Raw genomic sequence first — 19,549 nt, forward strand, 5'->3', positions numbered from 1 at the left:
GGGACACAGAAGTCCTGAGGGACTAGGGGTCAAGGCATCTGAACATTAGGAAATCCTCCCCCTCCTAGAATATTTCAAAAATAAGATGGGGCGGAAGGTGCGGGGATCCCAGGGGATTCTCCAAGCCGGGGAAAAGGGGGGAGTAGGACTTCCACTGTCCTTCCAAAGCAGAGATGACACCAACTGCACAGCCACATTCAGAGTGATCCTTGTTTGATGTCAATATCACGTCACCACCCCAAGGCGGGTAGGTATAACCACAAGGAAGGGAAACCATCGCTCAGGGAAAGAAAAGCACACTCCCTTCCCCCAGCGCAGCTGCTTGCTCCGTTTGCCTGAAAGCCCCAAGCACTCCAGCCCCAAAGCTCTTCTCTCTGCTGCCCAGGGAAAAATCCTCTCCGTGGTTTATGGCCTGCCTGCCTCAGCCCCTTCCTTGGACCTGCTCCTCAGACCTCCCTTCAAGCCCCAGTCTAGACTCCAAATATGTTGGTCTCCAGGCTTATTCCAAGTCTTCTCGGCAGTCCCTCTCCTCCAAGTCCCCAAGTCATCCTTGACTCAAAGGGATATCCCTCTCCCACACCAGTTCTTTCCTAGTCACTTGTTCTCCCATGCTTGTATTCCAGTTTTTCCTTCTATTTACCCAGCCCCCCCCCCACCCCCAGGCTCTCAAGTTGGATCTCACTCCTCCACCTGCCCTTCCCTCTCACAGCTGAGGTTCTGAGCAGTGATAATGGCAATGCTGCCCAAAACGACCCCTGCCCCCATGATGTCAGAAGGTGCCACGGTCTCATAGAGCACATAGTACTGCAGCATCAAGGCCACCACCACCTCAGAGTGCAGGACAGCACATACCAGGGCAGGGTGGGCCTTAGTGACCGCATAACTCACACACACAAAGGAGACCAGGGCAAGGATCCCCACTGCCCCCACACAGCTCCAACTCAGAGGATCCTTGGGCAGCACGGGGGTCTGCAGCATAAAGAGGCCTGGCACAGAGCCCAGCAGCCCCACCAAACCAAACAGGAAGGCCACTGTTGGTAGGCAGGAGGGAAAGTCGAGGGAGCGATACACCAGGAGCCCCAGTGACAGTGCCAGGCCACCTAGGAAAGCAAGCACATAGCCTAGGGCGGTGTAGAGGCCCGTGGTCCCCTCCTGCAGGGTCCCTAGTCCAGGTCCCACAATGATGATGAGTCCCAGAGTGCTGCCCAACAAGCCACACCAGTCATAGCCGCTGAGACGCTGGCTCTCGAGACAGAGGGCTAGGAGAGCAGAGCAGACAGTGGAAGAACCTTTGCGGACGGTGGCAGCATTGCCAGCGGGCACCACCTGAACTGCACTGTAGGCACATCCGATGCTGAGGACGTTGAGCAGGGCGTGGAGGCAGGCCCGGCCTCGGATATCGGGAGGTCCTAAGAGGGGGTCACCACGCAGTTTAAGTAGCAGGGCAATGGGGAGGTGGAAGAGGCATCGACAGATGAGCAGCTCCAGTGAGGGAAAGTGGGAAGCCTGGTAAGCCATACGGGAGAAGGGGCCCACGAAGCCAGCAGGTAGGCCCCCACCCAGCAGGGCCACGAGCAGCCCCTTGGTGGCATCGGAGGGCCGGCAGCGCTGGTGCGATGGGAGACTGGGCGGAGTAGAGGGCGGTGATGGCTGCGTGAAGTCAGGCAGGTTGAAGTAGGGGTGACTGCCAGCCTGTTAGGGAGAAAGGAGCTCGGGCATTAGGGCAGCCATAGTCCAGGGGACATGGGACAGGGCACATGCCAGGCTGAGCTCTGGGACCCTGTGGGACAGTAGAGGGGCAGGCTGTCTTGCTGAGGAACTCTTGGGAGCTAGTCAGGGCCTGAAAGATGGATGAGGTGGTACAGTGTGGGCCTTGAGTTGCTAAAGCAGGAAGCGGGGAGTGAGCAGTCCTGGAGCATCGTGTTTCTTGGGGTAAGTTGTTCCTGGGAGGAGAAAAAGAGGACCCAGGGATGCTCTGTCGGTTTGAGGAAGGGGAGGCGGCCTCAGGTGCTGTGTGTCTGTGTGATGTCACGGGTTCCAGGGACATCTAGGAACACCGTGATGAATTTCACTTGTGGGCATCTAGGAAAGCTGGGCAGTCTCAGGGAAGGAGGGGAAAGGGAGCAGCCAGGAGCCACAGGGAGGCGGGCTCTGCTCCCCTGCCCCCCACACTCACCATCTTTCCTTGGACTTCCTCCTCTCCTCCTGACTCAGGGACCCTCGGCCCTTCAGAGCTCCAGCCATTGTGACCTGGTTGGAGGGGTTCTTCCCTGGAACCTTCCTGAGGTGGGGGTGGAGGTTCTTCCCTGGAACCTCGCTCAGGTGGGAGTGGGCCTGTTTTCTCGTTTCCAACTCTGCTTTATTTCTCTGTGACCCCGAAGTCTGTCTGGTTCCTTTTTTTCCTCTTTCCAACCATGTCTGTGATGAGACGTCTTTGGTTTTTAATTATTTGTCTTGCCCTGTTTCAGAAAGCTTTTATGGACAGCACCTCTGAAGGCCAGCTCCTCCATCTCCTGAGTTTTGAATTTTTGATCACCAGGGAGGAGTCTTCGGGACTGTCCCTCTGGAGTTTCAGGAATGTTTCTTTTCTGTGTGCTTCCACCTGGTGTTGTTAGTGCTGTCCCCCCGAGGTCCACACCAAGGCCCCTGCATTTACGCAGAGTACATGGATGTGGTGTTTCAGTCTCTGGGAACAAAATAGCAAGCGGGTGTGTTCCTCTGCACTGGTAGTCTTTTACGTGTACCTGTTCTGTAGGTCTGGCAGGGGTCCCTGTGCATTTCTGGGGAGGGAGTGGGTGTGGGTGTTTTCCCAGGGCTGCCCCTGCGAGTATGTTGAGTCTGGGTCTGCGGGTCCCACTGGGCCTGATTGTGAGCCTGCCACGTTGTGTGCCTGCAGAGAGGGTGTGCGTGTTCTAGGCGGTGTGCACCACAGAGTGAAGCGCTGCAGGGGGGCGGGAGGGGAGGGTAAGCTCCTTCCCAGAGTATAGTCAGGCCCGCAGCCCGGTTTGGTGCCCACTCGTCCGGCGGCTTTGCGTGGCCCCGGCCTTCCCCCGATCGGTCCGAGCGCAGGCCGTCGGGCGCGCTGGCGCCCCAAGCCCGAGCCAGGAGCCTGGTGTCTGTGCCGGCTGCGCTGCGCCGGCCTCCTCTCAGCGGCAGCGGCGGCGGCGCTGGGGGGGTACTGTTTCCGGGGGTGGGGGTGGGGGTAGGACCGGGGCGGGGGGAGCCGATGATGTCAGCGGCGGCGGCGGCGGCGGGGACGGGCCGGGGCCGGGCGCTGGGGGGGGCCGGGGCCGGAGCCGGAGCCGGAGCTGGAGGCGGGCGAAACCGGAGCGGCCGGGGGCGGCCACGGTGATGAGCCGGGCCTGGCAGACACGGCGCCATCGCAGTCAGGTGGGCCCCAGGGCGAACCGGGCAGGGCCAGGGCGGACCGGAGCCAACAGCCGGGCCCCCTCCCCGCTGCCCGGTGCCGCGGGGGCCCGGGCCGCGCCCCGAGCCGCGACCGCTCCCCTTTGGGGTTGACCTGGGGGCTCAGGGGTCGGGGGCTGAGTCTGGCCCCGCCTCCAGGCGCGCACGGCGCTGGGGGGCGACTAAGGGGGCCCGGGTACGGCGTCGGACTCGGCGGCGGTCGGGGCGGGGGAGGCGGGTGGGTGCGATCGCCTGGGGCCTTGGAAAGGGCCGCGCTCACTCCCCACTTGAAGGGTTAATTCTGCAGCCCGGTGTCCCCCTCCCCCCGTGGGGCAGGTTGGGGGTGGGGTGGGGCTGGTGTGAGCCTGGGCCGGCGCTGCAAGCTGCTGGGAGGGCGATGGCGTAGGAGCCAGGCAGCAGGGGGGGGAGGGGTGGGCCGCCGAGCGCCCCAGAGTTGGGGTGTGCGGGGTGCGCAAGGCGAACAGGGGCCCCGGAGCCGCTGCGCCGTCGGGGCAGGGTTGTGGCTGCGAGTCCTGGAGCTTGTGTGTCTCCTGCTGTGTTGTGGGGCAAGGTAAACCTCTCCTGATCACCACTGTTTGCTGGTCTGGTAGCCAGGGGTCCAGCAGGGCCCTCCCAGGCCATGGGGATACAAAGCCAGATGGAAGGGTATCCAGTGTTGTGAGGCAGAATGACAAGATGTGGCCCATGGCTCTGGGTGACAGGTTCGCATTTGAAGCTGCGCACAATACCTGCGGAGTTTGTTAGGTGTGGGGTTTTATGTATGTTTCATATCGGGGTGTGTTTTCTTGCACATATGTGCCTGTCTTGCACACATGAACTATTTGTGAACTGTTGTTTTCTGCAGAGCTGGTGAGGGGTAAGTGCTGTGGAGGGCACCCGAGTGCTGGGTGTGTGTGCTCAGTTGGAGGGGGCAGTTGTGTACCCTTGAGTCAGAAGGTGTTGGGTCCGGTCTGGTTTCTGCGGCCCTGCTGAGGTGTGGTCCAGTCTTGGCGAAGATGGCCTACTGGATGGGTTTGTGGGTCCGTGTGACGATCGGGTGGCATGGAGGGGGGGGGGTGTATATCTAGAACTCGGGTCCTGCAGGCCCCGTGGGAAGTGAGAACCCCCGGGGTGTGTCTCAGGTACCCGTGGGGCAGCTGGTACTGGTGCCTGGGGTTCTGGGTGGAATGTGCAGGTTGTGTTTATGGGATCACGGGCAGCCGAGTGAGGGGAAGGTTGTGTGTTTGCAACATTCCCCACGGGATTCTTTTGTGACGTTGTTTGTGGGAGCCTTTCGTGCTGTCGGGCCGGGAGGCAAGCTGGTCAGAAAACACTTGTGGGGAGGGAGGTGGCGTGACAAGGGCAATGTGGGCCTCAGACTCCGGAGATCACCCGCGAGCTGTGTGTGCGTGCCTGCTCCTGCGTGTTGAAGTGGCTGTGTGGGGCCGCTCCGGGTATGTGTTATGAAGAAGGCGGGGAGATAAATATGGGGCAGAGCAAGGGCAGCAGGCGGGAGGCCTGGGTGTTGTCGGGTGGCCCGGCTAGTCCATGCAGGGTCTGCGTGCTTGCCCCTCGCCGGCCCGCCCAGCGCGTCAGGGTCACCGGGAGGAGAGGCCTGGCGGCTGCAAGGAAACTGAGCTTGGACAGAGTGGCTCCTTGGCCATGTTTACGTAAAGGCCGGGTGTGACTCTTGTCACTGAAATGGAAAAAAGAAACACAAAGTTTTCAGTCTCCTCCTCCTGCTTCACCCTCTCTCTGTCCCCCTTGCTGGTATCTCTGCTTTTCCGTCTCTTCTGTGACGCACACTAGGCCACTCCTGCGACTGTGGAAGGGTCTGGAAACGGAATTTGCTCGCTAGGCAGATTCCTCAGAACAGGTTTTCCTCACCTTTGGGGCCCTGGCCCTTCTGCAGGGGTGTGTGTATGTGTGTCTGTGTGTTCCAAGTGTGCACACCCTGTGGTCTGTGCCTGGCCTGGCTGGGAGGGGGCATGTGCATGGGGGCTGGGTGGACGCTATGGCTAGGCCCCCTGCCCGGGGGCGTGCTGGCTGCTGTCTCAGGCCTGCACAACAGGTGCACCATGGCCTGGTGAAGGGGAAGGAGGCCTAGATGAGGAGGCCTAGAATTGAGGAGTTCAGGCCCTACCTGAACTTTCCCTAAAGTGACCCTCAGTTCCTCAGCTGTAAAATGGGGCTAATCACTTACCCTGTCCATCTTCCAACAGGGTTGTAGGTACGTAGCACATGGAAAACATACCTGGAAAGTAGCTACAGTTTGGGAACTATGCCTGTGCCAGCCACTGTCAGCCCTCTGCCAGCACTGAGCCCCTTCTTGGGGCTTGGTTAATAATAACAGCCGGAAACACTTATTGAACACTTACTGTGTACTAGGCACTGTTCTTAATGCTTTTACATATGATCACTCATTTAGTCTTCCCAATGCTGGATGAAAGTGGGAGTTGTAGTTACTTCCCTTTCTCAGATGAGACAGACGAGGTCCAGAGAAGTCATATGCCCAAAGCCATTTAGCTAGTAAGAGAGAAACCTGGATTTGAACCCAGGCAATCTGACTCCAGATCCTGGGCTGTTATATGCTGTCCCCTGCTGCCCTTTGGAAGCTTGTGGTTGGCTTCTCCACGCATCCCCCTCCACATACACACACACACTTCTGCCCAATTTCTGCAGAACTTAACACCTGCAATAATTCATTTCAGAAGACTGGTATGTTTCAACAGTGATTCAGGGAGTCCCTGCCTGGGAGGGAGAACTTAGCATCCGCTGCTGGGTGCTGGCCACATGGGCACAAAATGTTGATGAAGTGGGTGAAGGAGAGATTATCCTTGTTCTGAGGGTCAGGGAGGACCAAGACAGAGGTGGCATTTGAGGTCAATTTCAACATTTTGGAGGTATTTGGAGAAGAGGCTGGGCAAAGTTTTTATTTCTGGCAGGAGAACCAGCACAGGCAGAGGCCTGGAGGTGTGGGAGTGCTGAGGCTGGAGAGCACACCGGAAGCTGGAGGGGAGATTCACTGCAGGCAAGAGGAGAGAGGAAGATGGGGACTGGACACCTGAATGCCCGGCTGGTGAATTTGAGCTTTATTCTGGAGTAGAGGCTAGAGAGGGGTTCAGAGCCCAGGAGTGACAACGCCTGAGCTCCTTCAGGGCTATTGATTCTCAGTGAGAAGAAGCCTGGGTAGTAGATGCTAAGACCGGAATCAGGGGACTAGCTGTGAGCCCTGGCCTTGAACCGTGAGACTGTTAACAAGGCCTTGAGCTAGTTTGGGGGCCAGAGGTAGGATAGAGGGAAAGCGTCCAGAGCCATTCCCAGGCTAGGCCGCCGATCTGACCAGACTCAGTGACAGCTAGACGTGGGGAGCAAGGGCGAGGGAGGAGTCAGACTTGACACAGTTAGCCTTTAGCATATGAGCTCCTGTGCGCGTGCGTGCGTGCGTGTGCGTGTGTGCGTGTGTGTGTGTGTGTGTGTGTGTGTGTGTGTATGTGTGTGATGGTTCTGGCAGCCTGCTAGCTGGCCCCAGCCCCCTTCAGGCAGGACCTGGTGGTGTGGCAGGAGGGGAGGGGAGGACCCAGCATCTGGGTTCACATGGGCCTGGATGTGAATTCTGACCCTGCTGTTCACAAGCTGTGTGACCTTGAGCAAGGTAAATCCTTCTATGAGCCTCAGTTTCCTCACTTGTAAAACTGGGATCATGTAAATGCCAACTTGGAGTGGCTGAGGAAACCGTTAAATGAGGCGACGCATGTAAAGCCCTAGGGCTAAAAAACATAGATAAATAAAAAATAAAGCCTTGGAGGTGCATTAGGCAAAACACGAGTGCCCCCGAAGCGGTCAAGTTACACTCGTCACCCCCAGCTCCTGGCCAACTCAGTCCTGGCCTGAGGATGGTGTCCTTCCTAAAGGTGGACACAGTTCAGGCAGGCTTTAAGAAAGCAGGTTCATGGAGAAGGAAATGGCAACCCACTCCAGTATTCTTGCCTGGAAAAGTCCATGGACAGAGGAGCCTGGTGGGCTGCAGTCCATGGGATTACGACTGAGCATGTGTGCACGAGGGTGGAGGGAGATGGGTTGGTAGCAATAAAGTGGTAGAACTGAAAAAAAAAAAAAAAAAAAAGCAGGTTCATTCATTTACCCAGAATGTTTTGAATCCTCCCACCATGTATCAGGCACTGTTCTAAGTACTGGACGTAGCAGTGGACAAAGCAGACAAAAATCCATCCATCCCCTGGAGCTTGCCTTCTAGAGATGAAAGAGCAGTAGTCTTAGTAAATGCCAAGGAGGAAAATAAAGTAAGGGAGGGGAATAGGAAGCTTGGGGAGGTACAGGGCAGCCAGGGAGGGCCTTGGGGGAAGGTGACTTTTGAGTCAAAGCTGAAAGGAGGCGGGATAGCAGGGCGTGAGGCTGCCTGAGGAGAGAATGTTCCAGGCACAGGGAACAGCCGGAGGTGGAGTGTATCTGGTGGCGGTGCTCACATCCCCACCTCAGTCACACCTCTAAGATCACACAGCCAGTTAAGAGTAGAGAAACGGTAAAAACAAATAAAAAAACTAAAACCACAGAGCCATCAGACCTACCATGAAGCCTGATTTCTGCCCCTTTTCTTCACCACTTCCCCCCACCATTTTCCGGGACTGAGTTCCAAGGTGATAATAAGAGCTAGCACTTCCTGAGCATCTGCTGCGTGGCCAGCACTCTTCTAGGTACAGCTGGTCATCAGCTTGTTTATTCTTTACAGCCCTACATAGTGGGCGCACTTCATTATCTCCAGCTTGTAGACAAGGAAACCGACATACAGAGAGGTGAAGTAATTTGCCCAGGGTCCCATAACCAGTGTCTGCTCCACCTCCTATAACCCTGGCAGGGCAGCAGCCAGAGGTGGGGCAGTTGAACTCAGGAGAGCCAGATTCAGACCCCGTTTGGTTAGTAGAGAGACCAGGGACAAATTACCCCACCACTACATTCTCTCTGCCTGCAAGTGTGGCGTCTAGAGTATTTAAAGCCTCGGCTTCCTCATCTGTACAATGGGGTTGACACTAGCCCCTGCCTCCCTGTAGTCCTTTTGAGTGCTGAAATGAGATGATGTAGATGAAATGCTTAGCGCCAGATTTGACATATAATGTTTATCTCCTCAACGGCAGCTCCAAGTATTATGACGATGATGGTTCTAGGTGATCTCCAAGGGCCAGGACAGCCTTGGACCTCTGTGGTTCTGAAAAGCCTGGATAGGCCTTGTCCAGATATCTTGGCAGTCAGCACACAGCCACGCCTTGGTAGGTACCAAGCCCATATGGTTGTGCAGGTGGGCAGGCCTGGCCAAAGGGTGAGTAGGGGCTGGAATCAAACCTTTTCTTTGCTTACCTGTGCAGAGCTGCTACCTCGAAGAGGCCTTTCCTCTATTTTTTCCCCTTCCTCTAATTTTCACAAAGATCCTAGATGGCCTGGTGGGGAGCCCTCGTGGGTGCTATTTCAAGAAAAACAGAACTGTTATCCTATACACGCTACTCTGTGTGAGTGCATCACAACACTTCTGACATCAAATGTGTGAAGTTTCTTCCCCCACACTGGCCAATTCTCTGACACTAGCTGTGTGTCCTACACTTCAATTTTGATACTATCTGCCTGGAGATAGCATCAGATTCCACAGGTTAAGGGCTCAGTCCCACAAGACTGCCCCCAATTCAGATACCAGTTTGCAAGCCCAGACCTCCTGTACTGCTTTTTTTTTTTTTTAAACAGCTTTTTAAACTTTTTATTTACTTTTTTTTGGCCACACCACGCTGTGTGTGGGATCTTAGTTTCCAGGCCAGGGATTGAACCCATGTCCTCTGCAGTGGAAGCTCAGAGTCCTAACCACTGGACCACCAGGGAATTCCCCAAACCTCCTGTACTTCTGACTGACCAGCAAGAATCAGGCTTTCTCACGACCCGCCTCCTCAGATTTGATAATTTGCTAGGATGGCTTATAGAACTGAGGAAAATACTTGTGTTTATTGGTTTATCATATACTAAAGGATATAATAGCCAGATGAAGAGGTCTGGAAGGGTCCTGAGTGCAGGAGCTTCCGTCTCCACAGAGCTGAGCTGTGCCACCCTCTCACCATGGAGATGTGTTTAGGTCCTGGAAGCTCTCAGAACCCCATAGTTTAGGGGTTTTTAAGGAGGCCTCATCACATAGGCATGATCAATTATTAACTCAGTCTCCCGACCCTTTCCTCTCCCCAGAGGCAGTGGGGGCTGGGGCTGAAAGTTCCAAACTTCTCATCATGGCTTGGCCTTTCCGGTGACCAGCCCCCATCCAGGACCCCACAGAGAGTCACCTCTTTAGAACAAGAGACACTCCTGTCACCCAGGAAATTCCAAGGGGTTTAGTTTAGGAGCTTGATGTTAGGAACTGGGGTCAAATGTTAGAATAAGATGCCCCTAGCACCTCTATCTGGAGAAGGAAATGGCAGTCTAGTATCCTTGCCTGGAAAATCCCATGAACAGAGGAGCCTGGCTGGCTACAGTTCACGGGGTCACAAAGAGTCAGACTTGACTGAGCAACTAAACAGCAGCACTCCTATCACTTGGGAAATTACAAGAGTTTTAGGAGCTCTGTGTCGAGAATGGGGACAAAGGGGACTTCCTGGCGGTCCAGTGACTAAGATTTCACACTCAATGCAAGGGACCCAGGTTTGATCCCTGGTCAGGGAACTAGATCCCACAAGCTGCACCTAAAAGATTCCAAATGTCGCAACTAAGACCCAGGAAAGCCAAATATATATTTTTTTAAATAAAAAGAATGGAGACCAGGACCAAATATATTATACTTGACCCTTGAACAATGCAGGGGTTAGGGGCAGGGACACTCTACCCAGTGGAAAATCTAAGTATAGCCTTACAGTCAACCATCCATATCCAGGGTTCTTCTACGTGCTCAGATTCAACCAACCTCAGATCTTATAGTATTGTAGTATTTACTGTTGAAAAAAAATCCACATAGAAGTGGACCTACGCAGTTCAAACCCGTATTGTTCAAGGGTCAACTTAATTTCTTATTATATCACAGTATCACAGCGGTAAACATGTCCTTCATCCTGATGTGGTATAATCAAGAATGAAGGCTTTGGAGCCAAACAGATCCCAGCCCTGCGACTGACTGATCATATATCTCTAGTTGCGGCAGACAGGGGTACTCTTCCTTGTGGTGCACGGGCTTCTCATTGCGGTGGCTTCTCTTGTAGAGCACGGGCTCTAGGGTGTTTGGGCTTAATTTCTCCTTTGCTTGTGAGGTCTTCCCAAACCAGAGATGGAACCTGTGTCCCCTGCGTTGGCAGGCGGATTCTCATCCACTGCCCCACCAGGGAAGTCCCTGCCTGTCACTTAAAGTGAAGCTAACTGCTAAATTTTAGGGTCGTGATGAGGAGCAAATGAGGTAATGCCAGTGAAGCACTGACTCGTGGGGGTCCCTGTTGGCTGATGGTTGTCACAGAAGGGAGGAGACCTTGTTCTCTTTTCCCATTTTGCAAACAGACATGAACGCCAGCCCAGGAATCCTTCCCCTGGATTCCTGACCCACCTGCAGTTCATCAACTGACGGGGTAGCACTTGACCTACGTGTGTGCCTGGCACTCAGGGCTGTTAGAAACTTTGATTCTCATCCCTGTGTACCTTCTTTCTCCTCCAGGAGAGGACTGAGGGCCGCCTTTTGGCTGAAGAGAGAAGGCCTCTTAGTCCAGACAGTATGAGTAATAAATAGGAAGAGAGCATTTTGGGGGGGTAGGGTGGGAGTTGCATGAGGAACTCCTGACGCAGGACACCTCGGAGGTCATGTGTGACCCCAGGAGTGGGGAAGGGGAGGGCCCCGAGGCTTTGCGGAGGGTGGACAAGAGGGGCCGAGAGCTCTGCCCACAGGTCAGCAGGCCTGGCTCTGCGAACAGGCCCCACCTCTTATGACCAGCTCTGGGTGTCTTTGGCTAAGTTACTCTATGGCTCTGGAACTGAGATCTTCAACTGAAAATTGAGCCCCAAGGCTGAGGCTGTGAGTTGCCTTGCGGGCAGTGACTGCCATGGCTCACATTTGGTTTACCTGCTATTCCTTTTGGATGAGCCTCCCAGCAAGAGGTGAGGTAGGGGTTGCGCTCCCTGCCCCACCCCCACTTTTTTTTTAAGCCAAAGGCCCAAAGCCACCACCTCTCAGAGTAAGGAGGGGGACCCAAGCTTCCTCACTTCCAGTCTGGTGGCCTTCCCAGAGATTGGAGCAAGCTGGCATGTGTGCTTGAGACGGTGGTCTTCAGTGGTCTCCTGGCACCTAGAAACCCTCTCTGAGATTTATGTGATGAAGTCCTCTGCTAATTTGAATATCTAGCAGCTTGGTCCAATGAAAAAGCTCAAACAAATCTATTTTGATATGTAAATGAGGCTATTATAATCAAAGACAACATGCAAATCTTTTATTTCCTTTGAGTCCCAAATATTGGGCTCAAGGGACTTGAGACTGATCCAGCAGGCTTCCCTGGACCTACAGGATTGAACCGATGTCGCTGGATTGTTTTGAGGCAAATTGGGAATATGCAAATTATCTTATTCCTGTACTTCTGGGGGCCAGCAGAACAGGCTTTGCAATAATCTGTGACATCCTAGGTCCGATTAGAGGCCACTGAGCAAGTAACCTGATGGGTTCCCACGAGGGTCAGGGTCTCTAGAGCTGCCCAGGCCCCTCTGGCCCTGCATGCGGCACCACTCCCCACCTCTTGGGTCAGCCTCCAGCCTAGTTCCCTTCCCGAGGACGCAGTGTCTGTTTCTCCACAGAGGGAAGAGGCGCAGCAGAAGGGACTCGCTGAGCCACCTCCGCTCCACTCCATGTTGGCTGTGCTCTCAGGTGAGACGGGCGAGAGGTCTGCTGCGAGGGAGACTGGGCCTGAGGCTGCAGGCGAGCAAAGCAGCCATGTCCTCCAGGCTGAGGAGGCCTGGGAAATGGCCATCAGCTGTGAGGGCTCCCTCCCCCCTCCCAGTGGGAGAGAGGTGTCCATTGCTCCCCCCCATTAGTCTGTGACTTGGAAGTCTTGACCCCTGACCTTCATTAAGACCTGAGGACTCCCTGGCCTCTTTCAGCCCCAGATGTCTCACAGAGGGGTGTTGGATGCTGGCTTCCATGATCAGAAGTCAGTCAGCCTTCTACCAGCCTCTGGCCAACAGCCTCCAACCACTGCTCAGCTCGCCTCTGACTTGAAAGTCCCCCACCCTCCGCCCAGCCTCTGAGACCCTCCCCTGGCCTCTTCTCCATCTAGGCTGGCGCCATGCCACCCCCAGCAGAGGTGACAGACCCGTCCCATGCCCCCGCCGTTCTGCGCCAGCTCAATGAACAGCGGCTTCGTGGCCTCTTCTGTGACGTCACCCTCATAGCCGGAGACACCAAGTTCCCCGCTCACCGCAGTGTCCTGGCTGCTTCTAGTCCCTTCTTCAGAGAGGCCCTGCTGGCCTCAGCGCCACTGCCCCTCCCACCCATCCCTGGGGGCTCAGCCCCCAACCCCACCACCACCACAGCGGCCTCCTCCTCCTCCTCCTCCTCCTCTACCTCCTCCTCCTCCTCCTCCTCCTCTTCCTCCTCTTCCTCCTCCTCTCCCTCTCCAGCCTCACCTTCAGCTTCATCCCCACCTCGGGTCCTGGAGCTGCCAGGGGTCCCAGCAGCTGCCTTTTCTGATGTCCTCAATTTCATCTACAGTGCCCGGCTGGCACTGCCTGGTGGTGGAGGGGACGGGGCAGCTGTGGCAGAGATCGGCGCTCTGGGACGGCGTCTGGGCATCTCCCGCCTGCAGGGCCTGGGGGAGGGGGGTGATGCCTGGGTGCCTCCTGCTCCAGTTCCCATGGCCACCTCACAGCCTGAGGAGGACAGCTTTGGGCCTGGGCCTAGGCCAGCCGGGGAGTGGGAGGGGGACAGGGCTGAGGCCCAGGGCCCTGACTCACAGCCTGCCTTGTCCCGGCGGCCCCTCCCCTGCCCCCGATGTGGGAAAAGCTTCATCCATCCCAAGCGGCTGCAGACCCATGAGGCCCAGTGCCGGAGGGAGGCCAGCGCTCGGGGGTCTGCAGGGCTGGGAGCAAGGGGTTCTGTCCCCAGTGGCCCTGCAGGAGTGGACGCCTCGGCCCTGCCCCCAGCGGTAGGCTTTCGAGGTGGTCCTGAGCATGTGGTGAAGGTGGTGGGCGGCCACGTGCTTTATGTGTGCGCGGCCTGTGAGCGTTCCTACGTGACCCTGTCCAGCCTAAAGCGGCACAGCAACGTACACTCATGGCGGAGAAAGTACCCCTGCCGCTACTGCGAGAAGGTGTTCGCACTGGCTGAGTACCGAACCAAACACGAGGTGTGGCACACGGGGGAGCGCAGGTGAGTGCCCTGGACGGCCGGGGACTGGGGTGGATGGGGGTGGAGAGGTCACATGGGACCTAGTCCACTCAGGGACCACATGGACAAGGGAGGGAATGGACAGAGCATGGGGCCCAGAAAGCCATTTTTCAGATGCCTGCTCACCCACTGGGCCCTGTTCATCTGCTTTCTGTCACTCACCCTTCTGCCTCCCTCCAGCCCTGTTTCCTCCCACTGATGTTTATTTCTTAGCACCGCCAGGTGTCACGTCCTGGCTTGGTGATGTGGAAAAGGCCAAGGAGGAAACAGAAAGCTGCCTCATGGGGCAGGACAGTAGGAAGCACAGGCATGTCCATCTACAGTTCTAATGTACCCCTGTTGATAAGATACTTCCCCGTCTGTCAGGTGAGCTTCAGAAGGCGGCTTTGAGAGTTAGGCAAGGTACATGATTATTCCCAGTTCACAGATGGAACAGCTGAGGCCTGGCATTGCACAGCCAGTGGGGGACACTGAACTAGGACTGGTGTCCCTTCTGAGGCTGGCGGGGTGAGACAAGCAGCATGAGAGAAAGGTGAGCAGATGGCCGGGGCAGTTCAAGGTCTGAGCGGAGACAGGAGAGAAAATGGGAACCTAAGGCCCTAGCCTCAGGGCCCCTGACTCAACTGGCTCTGTCCCTGCCCTGTTCCCTGGCCCAGGTACCAGTGCATCTTCTGCTGGGAGACCTTTGTCACTTACTATAACCTGAAGACCCACCAGCGAGCCTTCCACGGCATTAGCCCGAGCCTCCTGGCCAGTGAGAAGACGCCCAATGGAGGCTATAAGCCCAAGCTCAATACCCTCAAGCTGTACCGCCTGCTCCCCATGCGGGCGGCCAAGCGGCCCTACAAGACCTACAGCCAGGGAGCCCCCGAGGCTCCCCTCTCTCCAAGCCTCAACACACCGGCCCCTGTGGCGATGCCAGCCAGCTCACCACCCGGACCCCCACCTGCCCCAGAGCCTGGCCCCCCACCATCTGTCATCACTTTTGCCCACCCAGCTCCCTCAGTCATTGTACATGGGGGCAGCAGCAGTGGTGGAGCAGGGAGTGGGCCGGCCAGCACAGGGGGGGCCCAAGCTGCCTCAGTCATTACTTACACTGCTCCCCCAAGGCCCCCCAAAAAACGTGAGTACCCACCTCCTCCCCCCGAACCTGCAGCCGCACCAACCAGCCCAGCCACAGCAGGCAGCCCAGCCACAGCCGCAGGGCCTGCCACAGCCACGGAGGAGGCCAAGGGCCGGAACCCACGGGCCACGAGGACTCTGACCTACACGGCCAAGCCAGCTGGCGGGATTGGCGGGGGCGCGGGTCCTCCTGCAGGGCCTGGCCGGGGCCCCTCTCAGCTCCAGGCTCCACCGCCACTGTGTCAGATCACTGTGAGAATCGGTGAGGAGGCGATTGTCAAGCGCCGCATCTCAGAAACAGACCTGCGTCCCGGGGAGCTGAGCGGCGAGGAGATGGAGGAGAGCGAGGAGGAGGAGGAGGAGGACGAGGAGGAGGATGAGGAAGAGGAGGAGGAGGGGCAGGGGGAGTCCAAGGCTGGCGGAGAGGACCAGCTCTGGAGGCCCTACTACTCCTACAAGCCCAAGCGCAAGGCCGGCGCCGCGGCCCCGGCTAGCAGCGGGGGCAGCGGGATGCCCAGAAGCCGCCGGCCGCCTCGCTGGAGACAGAAGCTGGAACGGAGGAGCTGGGAGGAGACCCCAGCAGCCGAGGGCCCCACGGGGCGTGCCCGTGGCGAGAGGAGACACCGCTGCGAGGACTGTGCCCAGACATTCGCCAGCCTGAGGAAGCTGCGCAAGCACCAGGAAGCCCACAGCGGGGGCCCCCACAGCTCCCGGTCTGGACGGAAGCCCTCCACCCGCCTCACCTGCCCTCACTGCGCCAAGGTGTGCAAGACGGCTGCTGCCCTGAGCCGCCACGGGCAGAGGCACGCTGCCGAGCGACCCGGGGGCACCCCCACGCCTGTCATCGCCTACTCCAAGGGCAGCGCTGGCGCCAGAGCCGGGGAGGTCAAGGAGGAGGCCCCCCAAGAGATGCAGGTCTCCTCATCCAGCGGGGAGGCAGGTGGTGGAGGCGGGAGTGCCCCTGCCGAGGAAGCTTCTGAGCCCGCCTCGCTCCAGGACCCCGTCATCTCGGGAGGGGAGGAGCCCTCCGTGGGGGCAGGAGGGGCCACCTATGCATACCCACCTGTGCAGGAATTTCCACTGGCTCTGATTGGGAGCGGCCGGGAATCAGGCAGTGGCAGGGGAAAAGGTGGGAGTGAGGGGCCAGGCGGGGCTGGCGGGGGAGACCGGATGGAGGCGATGGGGGCTGCCAAAGTCACCTTCTACCCTGAGCCCTACCCACTCGTCTATGGCCCCCAGCTCCTTGCCGCCTACCCTTACAACTTCAGCAACTTGGCCGCTCTCCCGGTCGCTCTTAACATGGTCCTACCTGATGAGAAGGGTGGGGGGGCCCTTCCCTTCCTACCAGGGGTCTTTGGCTACACAGTCAATCCTCAAGCAGCAGCCCCTACCCCCCCAACCCCACCACCCCCAACTCTTCCTCCACCGGTTGCCCCCAAGGGAGAAGGGGAGAGGGCAGGGGTTGAAAGAACCCAGAAGGGAGATGTGGGGTGAGCTCTGGACCCGGATCCCCCCTTTCACCAGATGCCACCCTCCCTGAACCCCCGCCACTACCAGCTCCCTGGCCTCCCTGCCCCTTGGGAGCCCCTCCACACTCCTGTGCAGGGACCTGGGGGCCTCTGGAGCTCAGGGGTCAGGCTGCTTTGTGTGAGATTGTAGTTTTCCCACCACCTGGGAAGGGGTCTTCGGTGGTTCCCCTCTCAGTTCTCCTCCAGGGAATGGCCTCCGTGAGGGGCAGGGCCAGCTCATCCCTCCTCCAGCCCTTGGGGCAACTGAGCAATATACTTCCATGAATCTCTACTCACGGCCCCCACCAGCTCTGAATGTCTAACCCGCCCCCTGAATCCTAAACCTAGGGGGAAACCATCTCTCTCCCCGAATGTTCCCCACTCTGCATCTTGAAGCTTTCTCTAAGCCCTTGCCCAGATGCTTCCTAGCACATTCCATCCTTTTGTGGCCCAGGGCCTGGACCAGACCATTGTGATACCCAACACTTACCCACCTGGGAGTGGGCTTCAGATGCCATTCTTCCCAAGGGTGGGTTTCTGTGTCCCTGTTCCCTTCACGTTGAGACGCCATGCCTTCCTTGGCTTCTACGCCTTTGGATCTTCCATATTCCTCCTCCTTACTCCAAGACTTTGGAGATGGCTCTCCCATCCTGGTCAAGGAGCAGGGTGGGAGGGAGGGCTACCTATCTGTTCCTTGGCTGAGTTCTTTCCCAGCCCAGGCAGCACCAATCTCGGCCCTGCTTTGACCCTCAAATCTAGTAAGCCCCAGACTCTTCCACGGCGAAAGAGGTGAGTGGATTGCACCTCTTCCTGCCTCTGCATATGGCCTCATCTGGGCTAAGCCAGATTTGGGGGCCAGGAAGGAGGAGCTCTATATAGGATGGGGAAGGAGTTCTACTTCCTCCTTGTTTTTTTTCCCGGTGGTTTCTCCCAAACTAGACCAAATAGCCAGAAAAATGATGGGGGTTGGATGGGTAGGTAAGCCCGAGATTTGCACACGACCTCCCATCCTTTCCTTAGCCCTCTTTCCCCTCTGTATCACTTCCCTCACCAATCACTCCAGATGGTTTTTGGGGAACCATCCTACTCCCCTGGTGGGCTTTGGGGTATCCCCACCAACTTTCCCTCCAAAATAGCACCTTACACCCCATCTTTGACTCAGTTTCCCACACCCAAAGATCCCAGCCTAGGGATGGGGTACAGGGACCTTGTAAGTCCCTAATCCCTAATTTGCACTAGTTAACCCTGGTCAGGGGTCCCTATGTTTCCTTCCAGTGGTGGAGTTGAAGAAATGTTCGCTCCTAATTCTGATAACTGGGCCTCCCCGCTCTGTGATTGAATGAACACTTCCCATCCACCCACCTTCCCCCGCCCAACACACACACACAAAGCTCACAAGGGGAGAGCCAGTTTGGGGGAGCAAATTTGATAAATGGGAATTAGAGGAGTGCAGTTTAAAAAGGGGGAAAGTTGCCGTCATCAAAATGGCAGTCCTTTTCCCAGCTACTGTTTTTGGGGCCAAGATGGCTGCCCTCTCAACTGATGCTGAAAGGGCAAGATCATGGCTTTTGGAGGGAGGTGGTTTGGCGGGAGGGACAGGAGCAGCCTCCTGCCTCCTCACACCCTCCCAGTAAACGGAAAGGGAGGTTTTCGACAGGCTCCCTGAATGTTAACCATGGAGGAGTGTCGCTCCTTCACTCCTCCTCCGTCTCTTTGCACTTTTCTTGGTCTTGGCCGCAGTCCGAGTGAAGAGTTTCCTACTGAATGTACTGAGTTCCAATTTTTAAGGGGGAGAAAAGTTTAAAACAGGGAAAAATGCAAAAAAAAAAAAAAAAATCACTAAAAAATTCCCACAAATCTTGTTTCTGGCACTTTAGAAAAACTGCGAAAAAAAAAAAGTACATAATAAAGAATACATATATATATCTACACACAAATTATATATATAAATATATATATATATACACAGCGGAACCACAAGAGAGACTGAGGAAGGCCTTGGAGGCAGGGGGCGGGTGCAACGACAGTGCCCCTATATCCTTAACCTGCACTCCTCTGAGGCAGAAAGGCACAGGAGATGGAAGGGGTTGAGGGTGGACCAGGGAATTGAATTTCACAACAGGTCAAAATTCTAAAACCATGGACATTTGGGGAGAACTGAGACTGTAGACATTTATTTTGTTTTTGTTTTTGTTTTTTTAAATCTGATTTAGGAAAATATAGTTTCCAGAATTTGGTGGTTCTGGGCAACAAAGGAGATTGTGGCGAAATGGAGATTAAAATACATGTATCTGAGCTGGGGAACTTGAACCTTGTGAATTTCAGATGTTGGAAATTTGGGATTTTGCAATTTCGTCTTTTGAAAATTATGAAGTCTTGTCAGTTTGTGCCCTCTTTCCCCATGTTCCCTGGGAAGAAGGGTGACGGTGGAGTGGGAAGGCCACTGGTTCTGTGCCACAGCACGCAAGATATAGAATTCTACAGACTCTAGCTCTATATGTAGTGAGGACCCAGATTTAGAGAAACTGACCAATATTTATCTCCGCATTTGTGTGTGTGTCCAACTCTCTAGGCCAATAAACCAACAAGACAAACGAATCGTGCTCCACAGTGGGATGCCAGGTGCAATTATTGGCGTGGCTGGTGGGTCTGGCTGGACAGGGACATGCAAACCTCATCTCACAGGGATCCCTACGAGGTTAGCCCTGTTTTCCCTCTTTAGGATAAGAACTTCCAGCAACTGAGTAGGTGTGAGAGCCTGTTGACCCTGCAGTAATTGCTGCAGCCACTAGGCTCAAGCTGACTTTGCTCTGACCTCCAGGCAGAAACATTAACACAGTCCAGTTCACACAGCCTGCTGGGCACATGATCTTCATGTCCCAGAAGGGCCATGCCTCCAACCAGGTATAGCCTTTTCTCCAAACTGAAAGGAAACTGAGGCACAAAATGTGTGACGGCCATAAGTGACACTTTTCTTGTTCCACTCCTGGCCTCCCACGAGCTCAACTCCTCATCCCCTGTCCTTCCCCTGTATTTTGTCTAGTGTTACTCAGGGATGGGCAAGGTAAAGGAATGGTTAGGTGGGTGGGGGCTTTGAGGAATTCTGATACAAATACCTTGACCA

The 19,549-nt window shown here is 56.1% G+C and overlaps 2 protein-coding genes across 9 annotated transcripts; one reads left to right on the forward strand and one right to left on the reverse strand.

Annotated features, from left to right (window-relative positions):
* Positions 1 to 620: 620 nt before the first annotated feature.
* Positions 621 to 2,289, reverse strand: SLC35G6 (solute carrier family 35 member G6). Its single transcript, XM_043475555.1, has 2 exons — positions 2,177 to 2,289; positions 621 to 1,692 (listed from the first exon to the last, which is right to left on the reverse strand). The coding sequence occupies exons 1-2, from the start codon at positions 2,177 to 2,179 to the stop codon at positions 679 to 681; spliced, it is 1,017 nt and encodes a 338-aa protein (XP_043331490.1). The 5' UTR covers positions 2,180 to 2,289; the 3' UTR covers positions 621 to 678.
* Positions 2,290 to 3,230: 941 nt separating this feature from the next.
* On the forward strand, positions 3,231 to 19,023 carry ZBTB4 (zinc finger and BTB domain containing 4). Of its 8 annotated transcripts, none has more exons than XM_043475497.1 (5): positions 3,232 to 3,390; positions 6,351 to 6,484; positions 12,208 to 12,277; positions 12,687 to 13,777; positions 14,452 to 19,023. In XM_043475497.1, the coding sequence occupies exons 4-5, from the start codon at positions 12,696 to 12,698 to the stop codon at positions 16,409 to 16,411; spliced, it is 3,042 nt and encodes a 1,013-aa protein (XP_043331432.1). In that variant the 5' UTR covers positions 3,232 to 3,390; positions 6,351 to 6,484; positions 12,208 to 12,277; positions 12,687 to 12,695; the 3' UTR covers positions 16,412 to 19,023. The 8 variants fall into 8 exon arrangements, with proteins under 8 accessions (XP_043331399.1, XP_043331432.1, XP_043331424.1 ...); XM_043475489.1 differs by lacking the exon at positions 6,351 to 6,484 and adding an exon at positions 11,084 to 11,144 and having other exon boundaries at positions 3,234 to 3,390; XM_043475472.1 differs by lacking the exon at positions 6,351 to 6,484 and adding an exon at positions 11,084 to 11,138 and having other exon boundaries at positions 3,234 to 3,390.
* The last annotated feature ends 526 nt before the right edge of the window (positions 19,024 to 19,549 follow it).

This window comes from Cervus canadensis, chromosome 1 (assembly GCF_019320065.1).
Source record: "Cervus canadensis isolate Bull #8, Minnesota chromosome 1, ASM1932006v1, whole genome shotgun sequence".
Lineage (NCBI taxonomy): Eukaryota > Metazoa > Chordata > Mammalia > Artiodactyla > Cervidae > Cervus > Cervus canadensis.